Source organism: Tachyglossus aculeatus, chromosome 14, assembly GCF_015852505.1.
Source record: "Tachyglossus aculeatus isolate mTacAcu1 chromosome 14, mTacAcu1.pri, whole genome shotgun sequence".
NCBI lineage: Eukaryota > Metazoa > Chordata > Mammalia > Monotremata > Tachyglossidae > Tachyglossus > Tachyglossus aculeatus.
This window is the reverse complement of record NC_052079.1, coordinates 58193154-58208779: the sequence shown is the minus strand read 5'-3', so window position 1 is coordinate 58208779 and position 15626 is coordinate 58193154. Positions and strand designations below refer to the sequence as shown.

Genomic DNA, 15626 nt, shown 5'->3' with positions numbered 1-15626 from the left:
GAGCACTGTACTAAGTGCTTGGGAAGTACAAATTGGCAACACATAGAGACAGTCCCTACCCAACAGTGGGCTCACAGTCTACTGTGAGTCCCACGTGGGCCTTGGACTATGTCCAATCTGATGAGCTTGTACCTACCCCAGAACTTAGTATAATACCTGGCACATAGTAAGTGTTTAACAAATGCCATTTAAAAAAGAAAGGGGGCAGGAGGGAATTCGACATGGTCTCCGTGCCTTGGGGTCACAATTCAAACTGAGCAGACCTTCCAGGGCAAGTGGGCCTCCAAGCTCCTCGCTCTAGGATGAGAAGTAGTGTGGCTTAGTGGATACAGCACGGGCTAGGGAAGCAGAAGGACCTGGGTTCTAATCCTGGCTCTGCCAAATGTCTACTGTGTGGCCTTGGGCAAGTCACTTCAATTCTCCGGGCCTCAGTTACCTCATCTGTAAAAGGGGGCTAAGAGTGTGAGCCCCATGTGGGACAGGGACCTGTTTAACTTGTATCTACTCCAGTGCTTAAAACGGTGCTTGGCACATAGTAAGCATTTAGCAAATACCATTATTACTATTATCATTATAATAATAATAATTATCATTATATGAGATGTCCGGCTTCATGGGCACAAACACACACCCATGCAGAGAGCACAGGAGAGCACTAGAGCTGACGCTCACAGGGACAACGGTTCTCCCGGGCCAAAGGAGAAGAAAGAGGGTGTTATGGTCCAGCATTTAGAACAGTGCTTTGCACATAGTAAGCGCTTAATAAATGCCATTATTATTATTATTATTATTAAGTGTCTAATAATTCTGTTCTACTTTGGTCATGATTTATTGAGCATTTACTTCTGCAGAGCACTGTGCTAAGCACTTGAGAGAGTATATATTATTATATTGTTCTTTCCCAAGTGCTTAGTACGGTGCTGTGCACACAGTAAAAGCTCAATAAATACAATTGATTGACTGATGGGAGGTCTTTCCTGGCAGAACTCGATGACATCATCAAGTGGAACCTACGTCAAAAGTACAGCACTTGACCTCCAAAGAGAATGACCACATATTGTCCACAAACTTTGCGGTCTTTGAAGTTGGTTCGGCTTCATTTTAGCATCATGCGCCGTTTGGTTACAAATAGGAAGAACTCAAATTATCCAGAACGGTCTCATATTCAGCCTGGCCTCGGCTCTCCAGTCGGCCAGCAGAATGTTTCCTGCAATATTAGCACGTTCAACTCATCGATTCTTGCCAAACAAGACTGGAAGGAGGGCTTTTTCTTCTTTATACCTACATGCATGTCTTTGCGTAGTCCTCCAATTTTTCCATGCGCTTTTTAACATCTTCTATCTGTTCCTTAACTTGCTTTAGAGTCCCCTAAAAATGTCAAGTTGAACAGAGTTTTTAATCAATTGTTGGAACACTAAAATGAGTTTATCAATAACATAGGACTTAAGATTTTTCACAGTGTTTGAGATTTAGATATTGAACGCTTTCCTAAAGATTCCTGTATTCTATTTGAAATATTTTAGAAGACAGATAAAAGTTAGCTGTACTGTACCTAGGATGTCTTTCCCCAACCAAATATTATTTTAAGACTTCAAACTAAAATTTTAAAAGGAAAATTCTCCAGGAAGCTTAAAAATAACCTTCCAATATAGACTTCTGGCTACAGGTCCAACATCTTAGCAATATTCTTGAGGTCATCCCCCTTATTGTTTTAAGAAATGTTTGCAGCCCGAGGTTTTTTGTGAGGTGCATTCACGAGCAGGCAGAACCAGGCCTGAGAAAGCTCAATTACATGGAAAAATGAATTCTCAAATTTTATTGTGAATGTACAGTATTTATAACCGTGTCTTTCAGAAACTTCATCAGGAAGAATAATCAACGCTGGACCAAAAAAACAACTATGTTTTTCCCCTTCAACTTGACTGACTACTTTGCTCTCGTTGCATTCTCCGTTTCAACTGAAAGCATGCCTCCTCTTTCCAAACTATCTGGTCTAGTCAATAGGCCAGATGGAAATGGCCCTGCCCGATCGTGCCTTATTTCCCAGGATCCTTACAACTCCCACCCTGTTAGCCAGAGGACAAAGTGCTGAGAGCGGCGGACCACCGCTCTGCTGACCCACGCTCTGGAAACTGCCTTCCGGCTTCCTTCCAAACCGTGTCCCTTCTCTCCTTCTCCCCGAACCACTTAGAGGAAGGAAACCTTCCCTGACAGGCCACTGCAAGATGAGGCTAGAGCCTGCGGGCTGACCAGACCGGGAGGCAGCCTGGTCCCAGAGGACCGACCCCAGACCTCATCCGGGCTCAGGACGTTCTCAGTGCAGAGGACCAGCCGGTGGCGGCCTGAATAGGATCCATCATGGCTCTTTCCTGAACCAAATTCCCAATAGACTCCCTCTCACCCAAGCCCTGATTGGGCCTTAAAATGAATCCCACTAAACTGAGTGTTTGGACTAATAATATCCTGGCTTTAACCGGACCCGGTGTGCCACACTGAATGAGGCCAGCACCCTCACCAGGGCTGGCCAACAGCCTGGCAGTCCCCGGGCGGCGATGGGGACGAGGTGCCAGAGCCCACCCCAGGGCCAGGGTTCAACAGGCAGTCGCCAGTTTGCCCACCCACGGTCCCGGGAGAGGGTGAGCTGGTGGCCGCCTTTTCATTTCTGATAACAAACCTGGCTACTTTCTCCTTTAGGAAGTTTGCTTTCTATAATTCAATCTGGGCACTAGAATTTACATTTTCTGTTGAGAAAATTACTTTCCAAATTTGATGTTGCAAAAGAATTCTGTGAATTGTATGGAATACATGAAACAGGGGAGAGGGTTTTTAGGGCAACACAAAAAGCCATTTGTCAATACAAGGAATTCTAGATCATTCGTTCAGATACCTCCACTTCTTCTTGTCTCTTCTGATCAAATGCCATTTTCTCTTCATCTGCTTTTTGTTCCCACTCTAATTTTTCCAGCTGCTGGGCCACCAAAGCCACTTTCTTTCTCACTCTTTCCTTCAGCTCCTTATACTTCTCCAGCTGGATAAACATTACAAATTCACTCAGTGTGGCATGAAAGGAAATTCTCGGGGTGTAACATCCCTGGTCAACAGTTCGTTAATCTTATCAGAGTAAACATTTTTGGCAATCTTCACCCACTGAAATAAAGCAGGCATAAAGTGAATATTTCAAGATTTATGTCTTCTAATGCACAAGCCACTTTAGATAACTCAAGGACTTCTTTTCAAACAAAATTCTTGGTTTCTGCCAAGATTCTTGAGAAGAGGGTGAGCCAGACCATGGAAAATATCTTAGTGTGTGGCTCAGAAGGAGATGATGTTGGGGAGAATTTGATATAATCCTTATCTACAAATATTCATCAATCAACCAATCGATCGATGGTAATTATTGAGTGCGTACTGTGTGAAGAACACTGTTCTATGGGCTTGGGAGAGGATAATATAGCAGACTTGTTAGACATGCTCCCTGCTCACATGGAGCTAACAGTCTAGAGTGGGGAGAAAGAGATTAATGTGAGTACAGGCCTTCGGGAAGGAAACTGAATTGATACACATTATCTCACCATTGAAATAAAACATGGTAAATAATAAAAGAATAGTTAATTAAGGGACACATCAATCGAAAGTATTTACTGCACACCTACTGAGTGTAGAAGGTCACTATCCTGAAGCCTTGGAAGAGTACAATCATTAGTATCGCTCAATCGATCATATTTACTGAGCATTTACTATGTGCAGAGTACAATATTATGTACGATATAACAAAGTTAGCAGACACATTCCCTCCCCACAATGAGCCTACAGCCTAGGCGGGGAGACGGACATTAACATAAATAATTTATAATATATAATTTAAATACATGTACATAAGTGCTGTGGGGTTGAGGGTGGAGTGACTATCAAATGCTCTAGACTGTGAGCCCCCTCTAGACTGTGAGCCCACTGGTGGGTAGGGACCGTCTCTACATGTTGCCAACCTGTACTTCCCAAGCGTTTAGTACAGTGCTATGCTCACAGTAAGCACTCAATAAATACGATTGAATGAATGAATGAAATGCTCAAAGTCACAGATCCAAATACATATATGACACAGAAAGGAGGAGGCCATTAGTAGACATGAATCTCCAGTGGCTACCAATCAATCTGCGCATCAGGCAGAAACTCCTCACCCTGGGCTTCAAGGCTCTCTATCACCTTGCCCCCTCCTACCTCACCTCCCTTCTGTCCTTCTCCAGCCCAGCCCGCACCCTCTGCTCCTCCGCCGCTAATCTCCTCACCGTACCTCCCTCTCGCCTGTCCCGCCATCGACCCCCCGCCCACGTCCTCCCCCGGGCCTGGAATGCCCCCAATCCCTCTGCCCATCCGCCAAGCTAGCTCTCTTCCTCCCTTCAAGGCCCTGCTGAGAGCTCACCTCCTCCAGGAGGCCTTCCCAGACTGAGCCCCTTCCTTCCTCTCCCCCTCGTCCCCCTCTCCATCCCCCCATCTTACCTCCTTCCCTTCCCCATAGCACCTGTATATATGTATATATGTTTGTACATATTTATTACTCTATTTATTTATTTATTTTATTTGTACATATCTATTCTATTTATTTTATTTTGTTAGTATGTTTGGTTTTGTTCTCTGTCTCCCCCTTTTAGACTGTGAGCCCACTGTTGGGTAGGGACTGTCTCTATATGTTGCCAATTTGTACTTCCCAAGCGCTTAGTACAGTGCTCTGCACATAGTAAGCGCTCAAGAAATACGATTGATGATGATGATGATGATGATGAATCCTACCCTCAAAGAGCTTACAATCTAACAATCGTCTAACGGACACTGATCCATGACTTCTGGACATTTGATATTTGCCCTGCCCCCAACCCTGTGGCACTCAGCTATACATCTTTAAATTTTATATTATAAATTACTCATCTATTCATATTAATGCCTGTCTTCACCTCTCGACCGAAAGCTCATTAGGGGCAGGGAACGTGCCTGCTAATTCTGTTGCACTGCACTCTCCCAAGTGCTTAGTACAGAGCTCTGTACATAGTAGGTGATCAATAAATACAATTGATTGATTGATTGATAAGTAGGAGAAAAACAGTGACCTGATTTCCAAGTGCACCAGTAAGCGCTCAATAAATACCACTGATGAAGATAGAAGGGAGAAGTGACCATGTCCACGAGTTAAGGCATAAGGAGTAAGCTATGTCAGTCGACCTGTGGATGGACGAGGTTGTGAGTATAGAGGTGAAGAACTGGTGCAGAAGGGTTGAAGCGGTGAGAGGCTGTCCACCCCCCTGGAAATAAGGACTAAAGTCTCCAGGCTGGGCCGAGAGGATCGGGGCCGGTGGACTCTGGGGACCCGACCCCCAACCCACGCCTTGTCAGAGTTGGTGGTTCCGCCTGGAGCTGCCAACATGCCCAACTTGGAAGCGGTGGCCCCTGCATGACACACGGCCCCAAGTGCCAAGGTACGTGACGGCTGAGGAGCAAGACAGCTCGACCTCCTCCATCGACAAGGAAACCTGAGCCAGGAGCACGGCCCTGGTTGTGGTGGCCCCTGGGCCACTGCCGGATTGCTCTGGGACCTCCAACTGCCATCCCCCTATGGTTGAAGGAGGGGCTCCCAGTCCTGGGCTTTGGGTCCGACCCCTGCTTGTGCTGGGGCTGGGGATCCCTGTCTGCGGGATTAGGCGGTGGGGAGGCAAGGCTCCGGGAATCAGGGGCCCAGTCATCCCCCACGGTCCATGCCGCACATCTGCTCTCCACCTGCGGCCACTCCTGTGGTTGCAGTTTGCTCACAGTGGTGGTTTCCTAGCTCCCTGCTAAGGCATTCCCATTCACAGTTAGGTAACCTGCTTTCGACTTTGGCAATGTCTTAAGTCAGTCAACCAGTCAGTCAATCGTTTGTATTGAGAGCTTACTGTGCACAGAGCACTGTATTAAGCACTTGGGAGAGTTCAACAGAACAATTAACAGATACATTCCCTGCCCACAACGAGCTTACAGTTTAGAGGGGGAGACAGACATTACTATAAATATATAAATTTCAGCTATGGAAATCAATGCCGTAGGGCCGGGAGGGGGGATGAATAAAGTATCAGGGCAACTCTGAAGGGAGTGGGAGAAGAGGAAAGGAGGGATTAGTCAGGGCAGGCCTCTTGGAGGAGAAGAAAGCAGGGAGAGAGGGAGTGGGGGAGGGAGATGTGCGCTGGAACAATGAAAAATGAAGAGGAATCATTCTTCTGACAGGTCTAAGATTTTTTTTTTTGGTCACCTGATTTGCCTCCAGTTCAACATCTCTTCCTCTGCTTAGCAATTCTTCTTCAATCTGCCTTTCAAACCTCCTCCAAGCTCTCTCTAAATCATCCAGCTCCATTTTCAGGGCTCTTTCCTCAGCTTCCTGCTTAGCACGGTGCTCTTCGGCCTCCTGAAGCCACTTCGATTCCACCTCTAATTTCTTGAGGGCATGAGACGTTTGTTCCTTGGCTTTAATGTATTTGATTTTCCCTTGACTCATCAAGTCCTCTAAAGTCCTAAAAAAGGAAAGCATGCTTATTTGCTTGTTTTGTTTCACGAAGACGAAATCTCAAAACAGACCTGAAAGTTAAATGTCAGTCCTGTGCTTAAGCATTCATTAGGCTACACTCTAGATTCTCCTATCAATGCGCCGTACTCCTACCGACAAAGCCGGGTTGAAAAAAAACTCACTGGTACTCTTTTTCCATTTGCTGCACCTCTCTGGTTCGCTTCCCTGCTTCCTTTTTCTTGGCTTTCACTACGTCTTCATCAGTGGCGAGGCTGACTTTGATGTTGTTCAGGGCCACATTCTTTTCATTTAGTTGCATGCTTAGAAGTTCGATTTTTTTCTCATTGTGATAAAGCTGAAAAAGCTGCAGCTGTACCTTTTTTGCCTGTAGCTCTTCAAAGAGGCGCTGGTATCGCTCGGCCTACAAACAGCACAACTGTTTTTCAGTACAAGGGATCTTTGGCCGCTGAGAAAGGCATTCCTTCCAAAGCCCCCATAATTACCAACAGCGCTTGGCTCAGAATCCCACCAAACTGTACAATCCCATCGGAAGAAGCAGGATCCTTTTGGGGAAAAGCAATGGCATTGTTTTGGCGTAGACATTTTGTACTCTCCCACATTTAATGATGGGTTCTTAATGGCTACTTAATTGAGCTCTTCTCGAGGAGAAGTGTTGCCTAGTGGAAAGAGCCCAGGCCTGGGAATCACAGGACCTAGGTTCTAATCCCTGCTCTGCCACTCACCTGCTGTGTGACCTTGGGCATGTCACTTTGTTTCTCTGTGCCTTGGTTTCCTCATCTGCAAAATGGGGATTCAGTGCCGGTTCTCCCCACTTCTTCAATTGTTAGCCCCATGTGGGACAGGGATTGTATCTGATCTGATTAACTTGTATCCCCCCCCCCGCCAGCACTTAGAACAGTGCTTTAAACAGAGTCAGTGTTTAACAAGTACAATGACGATTATAATAATAATGATGATAATGATTTACCACAGTATTTAAAGGAAGAGCAAGTTCTTGATGTCAGCTGAGGAACCGCTGTGCAGGTGCGTCATTTTGCACCTCTGTAAGTTGTCCCCTCCAGCTCCCAGCCTCCCCAAGGAGCCCCCTTCCACCTGAAACCCCACTGCTGCACGGCAACCCACCCTCCCACCCCGAAGTGAAGCCCAGGAAGACTTCTTCCCTGAGGGTCACTTCTGGCCCAGCTGGGCCCAGGCGTGGCTGGACACTAGAGCCCAGGGCTCCATTTGTGCAAAGAAGGGGTCAGGATGAATGGCTCATGTGCCTCCCTTTCCTGGCCCTTCTCTGTCAGTGTGGCTCACAAGTGGCTCAGAGCCTCCTTCTCCTCTGCTTCCTCCTCCTCTAAGGCTTGGTTGCCGCCATCACGGTTCCCTGCTGCGATGGAGCACGAAGCCCTCCCCTCCCCAGGCTCTTTTACCCTGGAACTGTGGAGGGGAAAGAGCTGTGGAGAAAAACAGAGAACTGCCACAAGGGAGGTTAAGAATTTTGTTTGGTGGGGGGGTGGGGGCGAGCCCGTCCAAATTCGCACAATCTGTGGGCTGGACTACACAGAGGGTGCACTGCAGATCTACTTAAGGAAAACATTCTCCATTCAATTTTTAAATGTAGTCAGTAGAACTTCCCCGATGCTCTGAACTCGAACCGGGGCTTAAAAATCTTCAAGGTCAGAAGCCAATTATGTGGACTCACCTCGTCCTTCTCCAGTTTGGCAATTTTGCGCTCTGCAGCCATACTTTTTTTCTTGTTGAAATTAAACTGTGCATCTTCTTCTGCCTTTTGTACTTTTTTTTTCTTTGCCTCATAATCTTCACTAAGCTCCCACGAATTGCTAATTTGTTCAAAAAGCTGAGTTCTTTCCTTTGGTTTTTTCATTGCAATCGATTCCACTGTTCCCTGAAAAGAGGGAAAAACATATTAGACCCCTCCCCCAGCCCCCAGCACGACGATAATGTATAAATTTTGGGGTCTACGCCATCAAATTGATTCCCTCATCCACTTGCCTGAAAAACCAGACAGTTCTTGGCTCCGTTTATTATGCCAATTTTTTCCAGTTCTGCGGTGTAAGCGGAACGACTGACATAGTTATCGTTGAAACAAAACTCTGAAGAGTCCCCTGCAATAAAAATTGAGTGCCGGTTAGTCTGAATGCTGGACAGTGATGCAGTTGGTCAGTCAAATTTTACTATGGGAGGGTTTTTCGAAACCAGTTTTGTTTACTAAAGCAGTTCTGTCATAATGGTAAAGTGGCCAAATACAGAAGTGAGTAACTGATATACAGGTACAATCTCAGATTTTTCTGGAATTAATCTTTGCTAAAACATGCAGGTTAGAAAAGTAATAACGTACACTGCCTCGTTCGGTACATCATTGAGTATGCTAAGACCAAACAGACATTCTTTACCATTGGCTTTAAAGCTCTCAATCAGCTCCTCGCTGCCACCCATTTACCTCCGCATCAAGCAGAAATTCCTGATGAGACTGTAAGCCCATTGTGGGCAGGGAACGTGTCTACCACGTTAATCTCGACATCAAACAGAAGCTCCTTACCATAGTCTTTAAAGCACTCAATCACCTTGCCTCCTTCTTCCTTCTCTCTGATTTCCTATTACAACCCAATCTGCATATTTTGCTCCTCGAATGCCAAGCTGATCACTGTACCTTGATTTCATCCATCTCATCACCAGTCCCCCGCCCCCATCCTGCCTCTGGCCTGGAACAGCCTCCCTCTTCATATCAGACAGTTGATCACTCTCTCCACCTACAAAGCCTTATTAAAATCACATCTCCAAGAGGCTTTCCTCAACTAAGCCTCCTCCAGGAGGCCTTCCCAGACTGAGGCCCCTCCTTCCTCCCCCCTCCCGCCTTTCCTCCTTCCCCTCCCCACAGCACCTGTATATATGTTTGTATGTATTTATTACTCTATATATTGAATTATTTTATTTGTACATATTTATTCTATTTATTTAATTTTGTTAATATGTTTTGTTTTGTTCTCTGTCTCCCCCTTCTAGACTGTGAGCCTTCTGTTGGATAGGGACCGTCTCGATATGTTGCCAACTTGTACTTCCAAAGTGCTTAGTACAGTGCTCTGCACAAAGTAAGCGCTCAATAAATACGATTGAATGAATGAATACCAACTCTGTTGTACTGTGCTCTCCCTGTCTATCAATCAGTCGCATATACTGAGTACCTACTGTGTGGAGAGCACTGTATTAAGCACTTAGTACAGTGACGCTTAGGACAGCGCCAGAACTCCTTATCACGGTAAGTGCTCAATCGATACGACTGATTAACTGGGTTCGAGGCTGGCCACCAGCCTATATTCCATTACGGCTCTCATTGCCCGGTCCATCCCGGCTTGTGTCCCTTGACCCACTCAACTTCTCACTGGACTTTGCTCAAGACTGTCCCCAACTCCAGCTCCTTGTTCTGACCATCCTCCCTGCCTGAACCCCCCCCCTCCCCACTTATAATCTGCCATTCCATAGCTCTCCCCCATCCTAAAAGTCTCGTTTTGAAAAAAGCCCACCATCTCCAGTTAGCCCTCCCTGATGATAATTCCCTCCACCTCAAGCTATTTCATCCAGATAAGTAACTATCTACACCCATCCTCAGTCTTTATTTATGTAATGTACAGTCTATGTTTGCTTGTGCTCTGATTCCCCATTTTACTGTAAGCTGCTCCTCGAGGGCAGAGGCTGAGTCATCAGCCCACAGCAGGCATTCGAGGCATCGCTGGATTGATCGATCGATGCGGGGAGCAATTAGACGTCAGGGGCTCGGATAATACACCAACTGGAAGATCTCACCTTGGAGAATCAGGAGTTGGTTTTGACTGTGTGTGCTAGAAGACGATAAACCCCACTACCCAGCTTTTCTATTACAATTGGTGAGGCTTCATGGAGTAACTAGAGTTGTCTCGCCTGCCCGCCCACAGGGACTTAGATGAGCTAGGTTTATTGAGCCTCGGGAACTGTTACCCATCAACGAAAAAAGCTTTGGGGAATTCTGGGCGCTGCTGCCCTATCTGGAGACAGATGGCTAGACTAGATCGCTTCTTCTTGGTCTCTTCCAACCATTTACGGAGTGTGCACTGTGTGCAGAGCACTGTACTGAGAGCTTGCACTGCTTTCAGCTCTATGATGCTATATCATAATACTCCTTTGCATTTTTAATGGCATTTATTAAACACCTACTATGTGCCAGGCACCGTACTAAGTGCTGGGGTTGGTACATGATATTCAGGTTGGACACAGTCCCCCTACCACAAGGGATTCACAGTCTTAATCCCCATTTTACAGATGATGGAACTGAAGCATAGTGAAGTGACTTGCCTAAAGTTCCACAGCAGGCGTGACAGAGTCGGGTTTAGAACCCAGGCCCTAATACATTCCAGTGCTCTTTCCATTAGGCCACCCTGCTTCGCCAATTTTTTTTTCATTGGCCTTTGTATTCAAAGATGACAGGATTGAAACTTAAATAGCCCCAGCACTATTTATTGAATCTCTACTGTCTGCATACAGAGCCCTGTACTAGGTGCTTGAGAGCACATAATAGAAGTGGAAGCCCAGGTCACTGCCCCAGGGGGCTTTACCCCTTATTGTGGAGAGGTGGAAAAGGCCAGCATGGGGCCAATAATTCTTAGTATGGACACTGCCCAGAAATTATTCCCCATTCCACTGATATAGTTGTTTGCTCCTCTGAATCTCACAGTTCTCTAATTTCAGTGTAGGAGGGAAAAAATAGTAAATGTAGTCCTGCCTCCTTGCTTCCCAAGAGAAAGAATCCCCAGAAACAGGGAGGCAGGATGCAGAGCAAACTGTTTTCTGAGCATCGAGGGTATTTCTAGGAAAGGCCAGAATGACGGTGTACGTTCCCGGCATGCTGAAAACGTACTATACATACCATACCACTCTCCAGACTTGGGTCATATTCCTAGGTAATCTATTTTTTTAATGGATTTTTACTCATATTTATCGAGCACTTACTGTGTGCAAAGCACTGAACTAGGCACTCAGTATTTGTTAAACCCCTTATTATGTGCCAGGCACTGTACTAAGCGCTGGGGTAGCTGCATGCTAATCAGGTTGGGCACAGTCCGTCCCACATGGGGCTCACAGTTTTAATTTCCATTTTACAGATGAGGTAACTGAAGCACAGAGAAGTTAAATGACTTGCCCAAGCTCCCTCCGCAGACAAGTGGAGGAGCCAGGATTAGAACCCAGGTCCTTGTGACTCTCAGACCCGGGCTCCACCCACTAGACCACACTGCTAAGTGATTTATCTCCCTTAGAATCTCACTACATTTCTAAGTACTAACAGAAAGATTCAGTTACTCTTCTCCTCTTTCTTTCTTCCTTATGCTTCCCACCAGAACGTTCCATTTTCAAGAGAGAAATTTCTGGGCTCACAAAATAAATCACGATTTTCTGGCTTTGCCTCAAGACCATTTTGTGATTCTAACACTATGATGCAATCCTAGGTGCCAACTTTTCACTGGGAGCATGGAGGTGAAAAATAATGCTGCGGGGAGGTGGATACACTGCAAAGAGTCGATAGACCACCAATCCACCATTTTGGGTTTTCTCAGCCCAGGTCAGGTGAGAGAACCTGGTATTCATTCAGTCGTATTTATTGAGCGCTTACTGTGTGCACAGCACTGTACTAAGCACTTGGAATGAGCATGGCTAGCTGGGGGGCCCATTTTCCTCACACCTTCGAATGCACTCCTGAGTAAAAACTACCTGATTGAACTTGACATTTCCATTAGAACTCTTAAGTCTGGAGTACGTCAATCAGTCAGTAGTATTTATTGAGCCCTCACTGTGTGCAGAGCACTAAACACTTGGGAGATACATTCCCAAGTTGGTAGACACATTCCCACCCACAACGAGCTTCCAGTCAGGAGTATATCATTTAAATACTGCTTTTAAATGTTTGAGCCATAGAATATGAAGAAAGTTTACCACGGATAATTCTGGAAAAGGTTTTCTCTTCTCCATTTTCTTCAATATACACAACTTTCACACTTGCAGTAGAAGAGACAGGCTTCCCAATATGTGCTCCGTGAATAAGCTCCTGGATACGTTTGACTCTTAAATTAGCTGTTCTTTCTCCCATCACAAAGCTAAGTGCATCCATTACATTTGACTTTCCTGGGTGGGGGGAGGAAGAGAGGGGTAGAAAAAGGGAAAAGTATTTATTGGTTCAAAACATTCTAGAGGTCTTGGGTCCTGCAGTGTCTGTTGTTGAAATGACAATGCAAGGACTCTTCCCAGCTTCAAAGCCTTAATGAATACACATCTCCTCTAAGAGGCCTTCACCGACTAGGACCTCATTTCTTCTCCCACTCTCTTCTGCGTCACTCTAAGTCACAGTCTAAGTAGAAGGGAGAACAGGTATCAAATCCTCATTTTGCAGTTAAGGAAACTGAGGTACAGAAAATACAGCACGCAAGTGGTGGGGCCAGGATTAGAATCCAGATCCTCTGGCTTCCGGGCCCGTGCTGTATCCATTCTCTCAAGAGCTCAATATTTTTACTTCATGGCATTTGTAAAGTGCTTACTATGTGTCATGCACTGCACTAAGGGCCGGGGTAGATCAAAGATAATCAGATTAGATACAGTCCATATCCCACATTGGGCTCCCATCACCCACTACCTTCAGCTTCACTGAGTCCCTAATTTCCAGTTTGGGGATTCACCTCTTAGGAGCTGAGGGAGGGGACATAGTCTATTGGAAAAGTTACTGGATAGGGAGGCTTGAAAAGCTGGATCTAGTCCCAGAAGAAGGGGAGGGGAATGAGCAGAGAGGGGTGTAAGGAGGGGTGTAGACTGTGAGCTCCCTGTGGGCTGTGATTGTCACTCTTTATTGTTGTAGTGTACTCTCCCAAGTGCTTAGTACAGTACTCTGCACTCAGTAAGCACTTAATGAATACGATTGAATGAATGAATGAATGAATGATGAGGGAAGGGTGAGGACAGGGGAGGGGGGGACAGAGAGGAGAGTGTAAGGAGGGGGAAGTGTGAGGGCGGGGGACGGCTTAGGCAAGTGGGGGTTTCATCTTTGTGCAGAAATGCTTTGGGCATGTTATTCCCCTCCTCAAAAATCTCCAGTGGCTGCCTGTCAACCTATGAATCAAGCAAAAATTCCTCACTCTCGGCTTCAAGGCTGTCTATCCCCTCGCCCCCTCCTACCTCACCTCCCTTCTCTCCTTCTCCAGCCCACCCTGCACCCTCCGCTCCTCTGCCGCTGCTAATCTCCTCACCGTTAGGCCTCGTTCTCGCCTGTCCCACTGTCGACCCCCAGCCCACGTCCTTTCCCTGGCCCGGAATGCCCTCCCTCCACACATCTGCCAAGTTAGCTCTCTTCCTCCCTTCAAAGCCCTACTGAGAGCCCAGCTCCTCCAAGAGGCCTTCCCAGACTGAGCCCCCTTCTTCCTCTCCTCCTCCCCATCCCCCTGCCCTACCTCCTTCCTCTCCCCACAGCACTTGTATATATTTGTACAGATTTATTACTCTATTTTACTTGTACATATTTACTATTCTAGTTTGTTAATGATGAGCATGTAGCTTTAATTCTATTTGTTCTGATGACTTTGATACCTGTCTACATGTTTTGTTTGTTGTCTGTCTTCCCCTTCTAGACTGTGAGCCCGTTGTTGGGTAGGAACCGTCTCTATATGTTGCCAACTTGTAATTCCCAAGCGCTTGGCAGTGCCCTGCACATAGTAAGTGCTCAATAAATACAATTGAATGAATGAATGAATGAATGGGGGGGCAGAGAAGTGAGTGTGAGGAGGGTGAAGTGTGAGGGCAAGGGAGGGGAGGGGCAGAAAGGAAAGAGTAAGGAGGGGAAAGTGTGAGGATGAGGGAGGGGAGGGGAAAGTGTGAGGAGGTGGAGGGGCACAGAGGAGGAAGAAGGGCAAAGAGGACAGGGGAGGGGACAAGGGGAAGTATGAGAGGGAGGGGAGAAGGGGAAAGTGTGAGGAAGGGGAGGCCAGAAGGGAAAGTGTGAGCAGGGGGAGGGGACAAGGGGACAGTGTGAGCAGGGGTGGCCAGAAAGGGAAAGTGTAAGGAGGGCGAGGACAGAAGGGGACAGTGAGGAAGGGGAAGGGAGAAGGGGACAGGGTGAGGAGGGGGAGGCCAGAAGGGGAAAGTGTGAGGAGGGGGAGGCCAGAAGGGGAAAGTGTGATGAGGGGGAGGCCAGAAGGGGACAGTGAGGAAGGGGAGGGGAGAAGGGAACAGTGTGAGGAGGGGGAGGCCAGAAGGGGAAAGTGTGAGGAAGGGGAGGGGAGAAGGGGACAGAGTGAGAAGGGGGAGGCCAGAAGGAGAAAGTGCAAGGAGGGCGAGGCCAGAAGGGGACAGTGTGAGGAGGGGGAGGCCAGAAGGGGAAGTGTTTGGAGGGGGATGGGAAAAGGGGACAATGTGAGGAGGGGGAGGCCAGAAGGGGAAAGTGCAAGGAGGGTGAGGCCAGAAGGGGACAGTGTGAGGAGGGGGAGGCCAGAAGGGGAAGTGTGAGGAGGGGGATGGGAAAAGGGGACAATGTGAGGAGGGGGAGGCCAGAGGGGAAAGTGTGAGGAGGGGGAGGCCAGATGGGGAAAGTGCGAGGAGGGCGAGGCCAGAAGGGGAAAGTGTGAGGAGGGGGAATCCAGAAGGGGAAAATGTGAGAAAGGCGAGGCCAGAAGGGGAAAGTGTGAGGAGGGGGAGGTTAGAAGGGGAAAGTATGAGGAGGGGGAGGACAGAAGGGGAAAGTGTAAGGAAGGGGAGGTTAGAAGGGGAAAGTGTGAGGAGAGGGAATTCAGGAGGGGAAAATGTGACAAGGGGGAGGGGAGAAGGGGACAGATTGAGGAGGGGGAGCCCAGAAGGGGAAAGTGCAAGGAGGGCGAGGCCAGAAGAGCACAGTGAGGAAAGGGAGGGGAGAAGGGGACAGTGTGAGGAGGGGGAGACCAGAAGGGGAAAGTGTGAGGAGGGGGAGGCCAGAAGGGGAAAGTGTGAGGAGGGGGAGGCCAGAAGGGGACAGTACGAGGAGGGGGAGGCCAGAAGGGGACAGTGTGAGGAAGGGGTGAGCAGAGGCAGGGAG

At 47.4% G+C, this 15626-nt stretch overlaps 1 protein-coding gene across 1 annotated transcript in view; it reads right to left on the bottom strand.

Moving 5' to 3' along the window:
- SMC1B (structural maintenance of chromosomes 1B) overlaps positions 1–15626 on the bottom strand; it is a 50372-nt gene that overhangs the window by 34342 nt on the left and 404 nt on the right. Inside the window, exons 2-8 of the mRNA XM_038756355.1 lie at positions 12512–12700; positions 8546–8658; positions 8235–8438; positions 6709–6947; positions 6275–6533; positions 2888–3028; positions 1286–1368 (exon numbers count right to left, since the gene is read on the bottom strand). Of these exons, the coding sequence (XP_038612283.1) occupies positions 1286–1368; positions 2888–3028; positions 6275–6533; positions 6709–6947; positions 8235–8438; positions 8546–8658; positions 12512–12700 (1228 nt within the window). The remainder of the gene's footprint in view (positions 1–1285; positions 1369–2887; positions 3029–6274; positions 6534–6708; positions 6948–8234; positions 8439–8545; positions 8659–12511; positions 12701–15626) is intronic.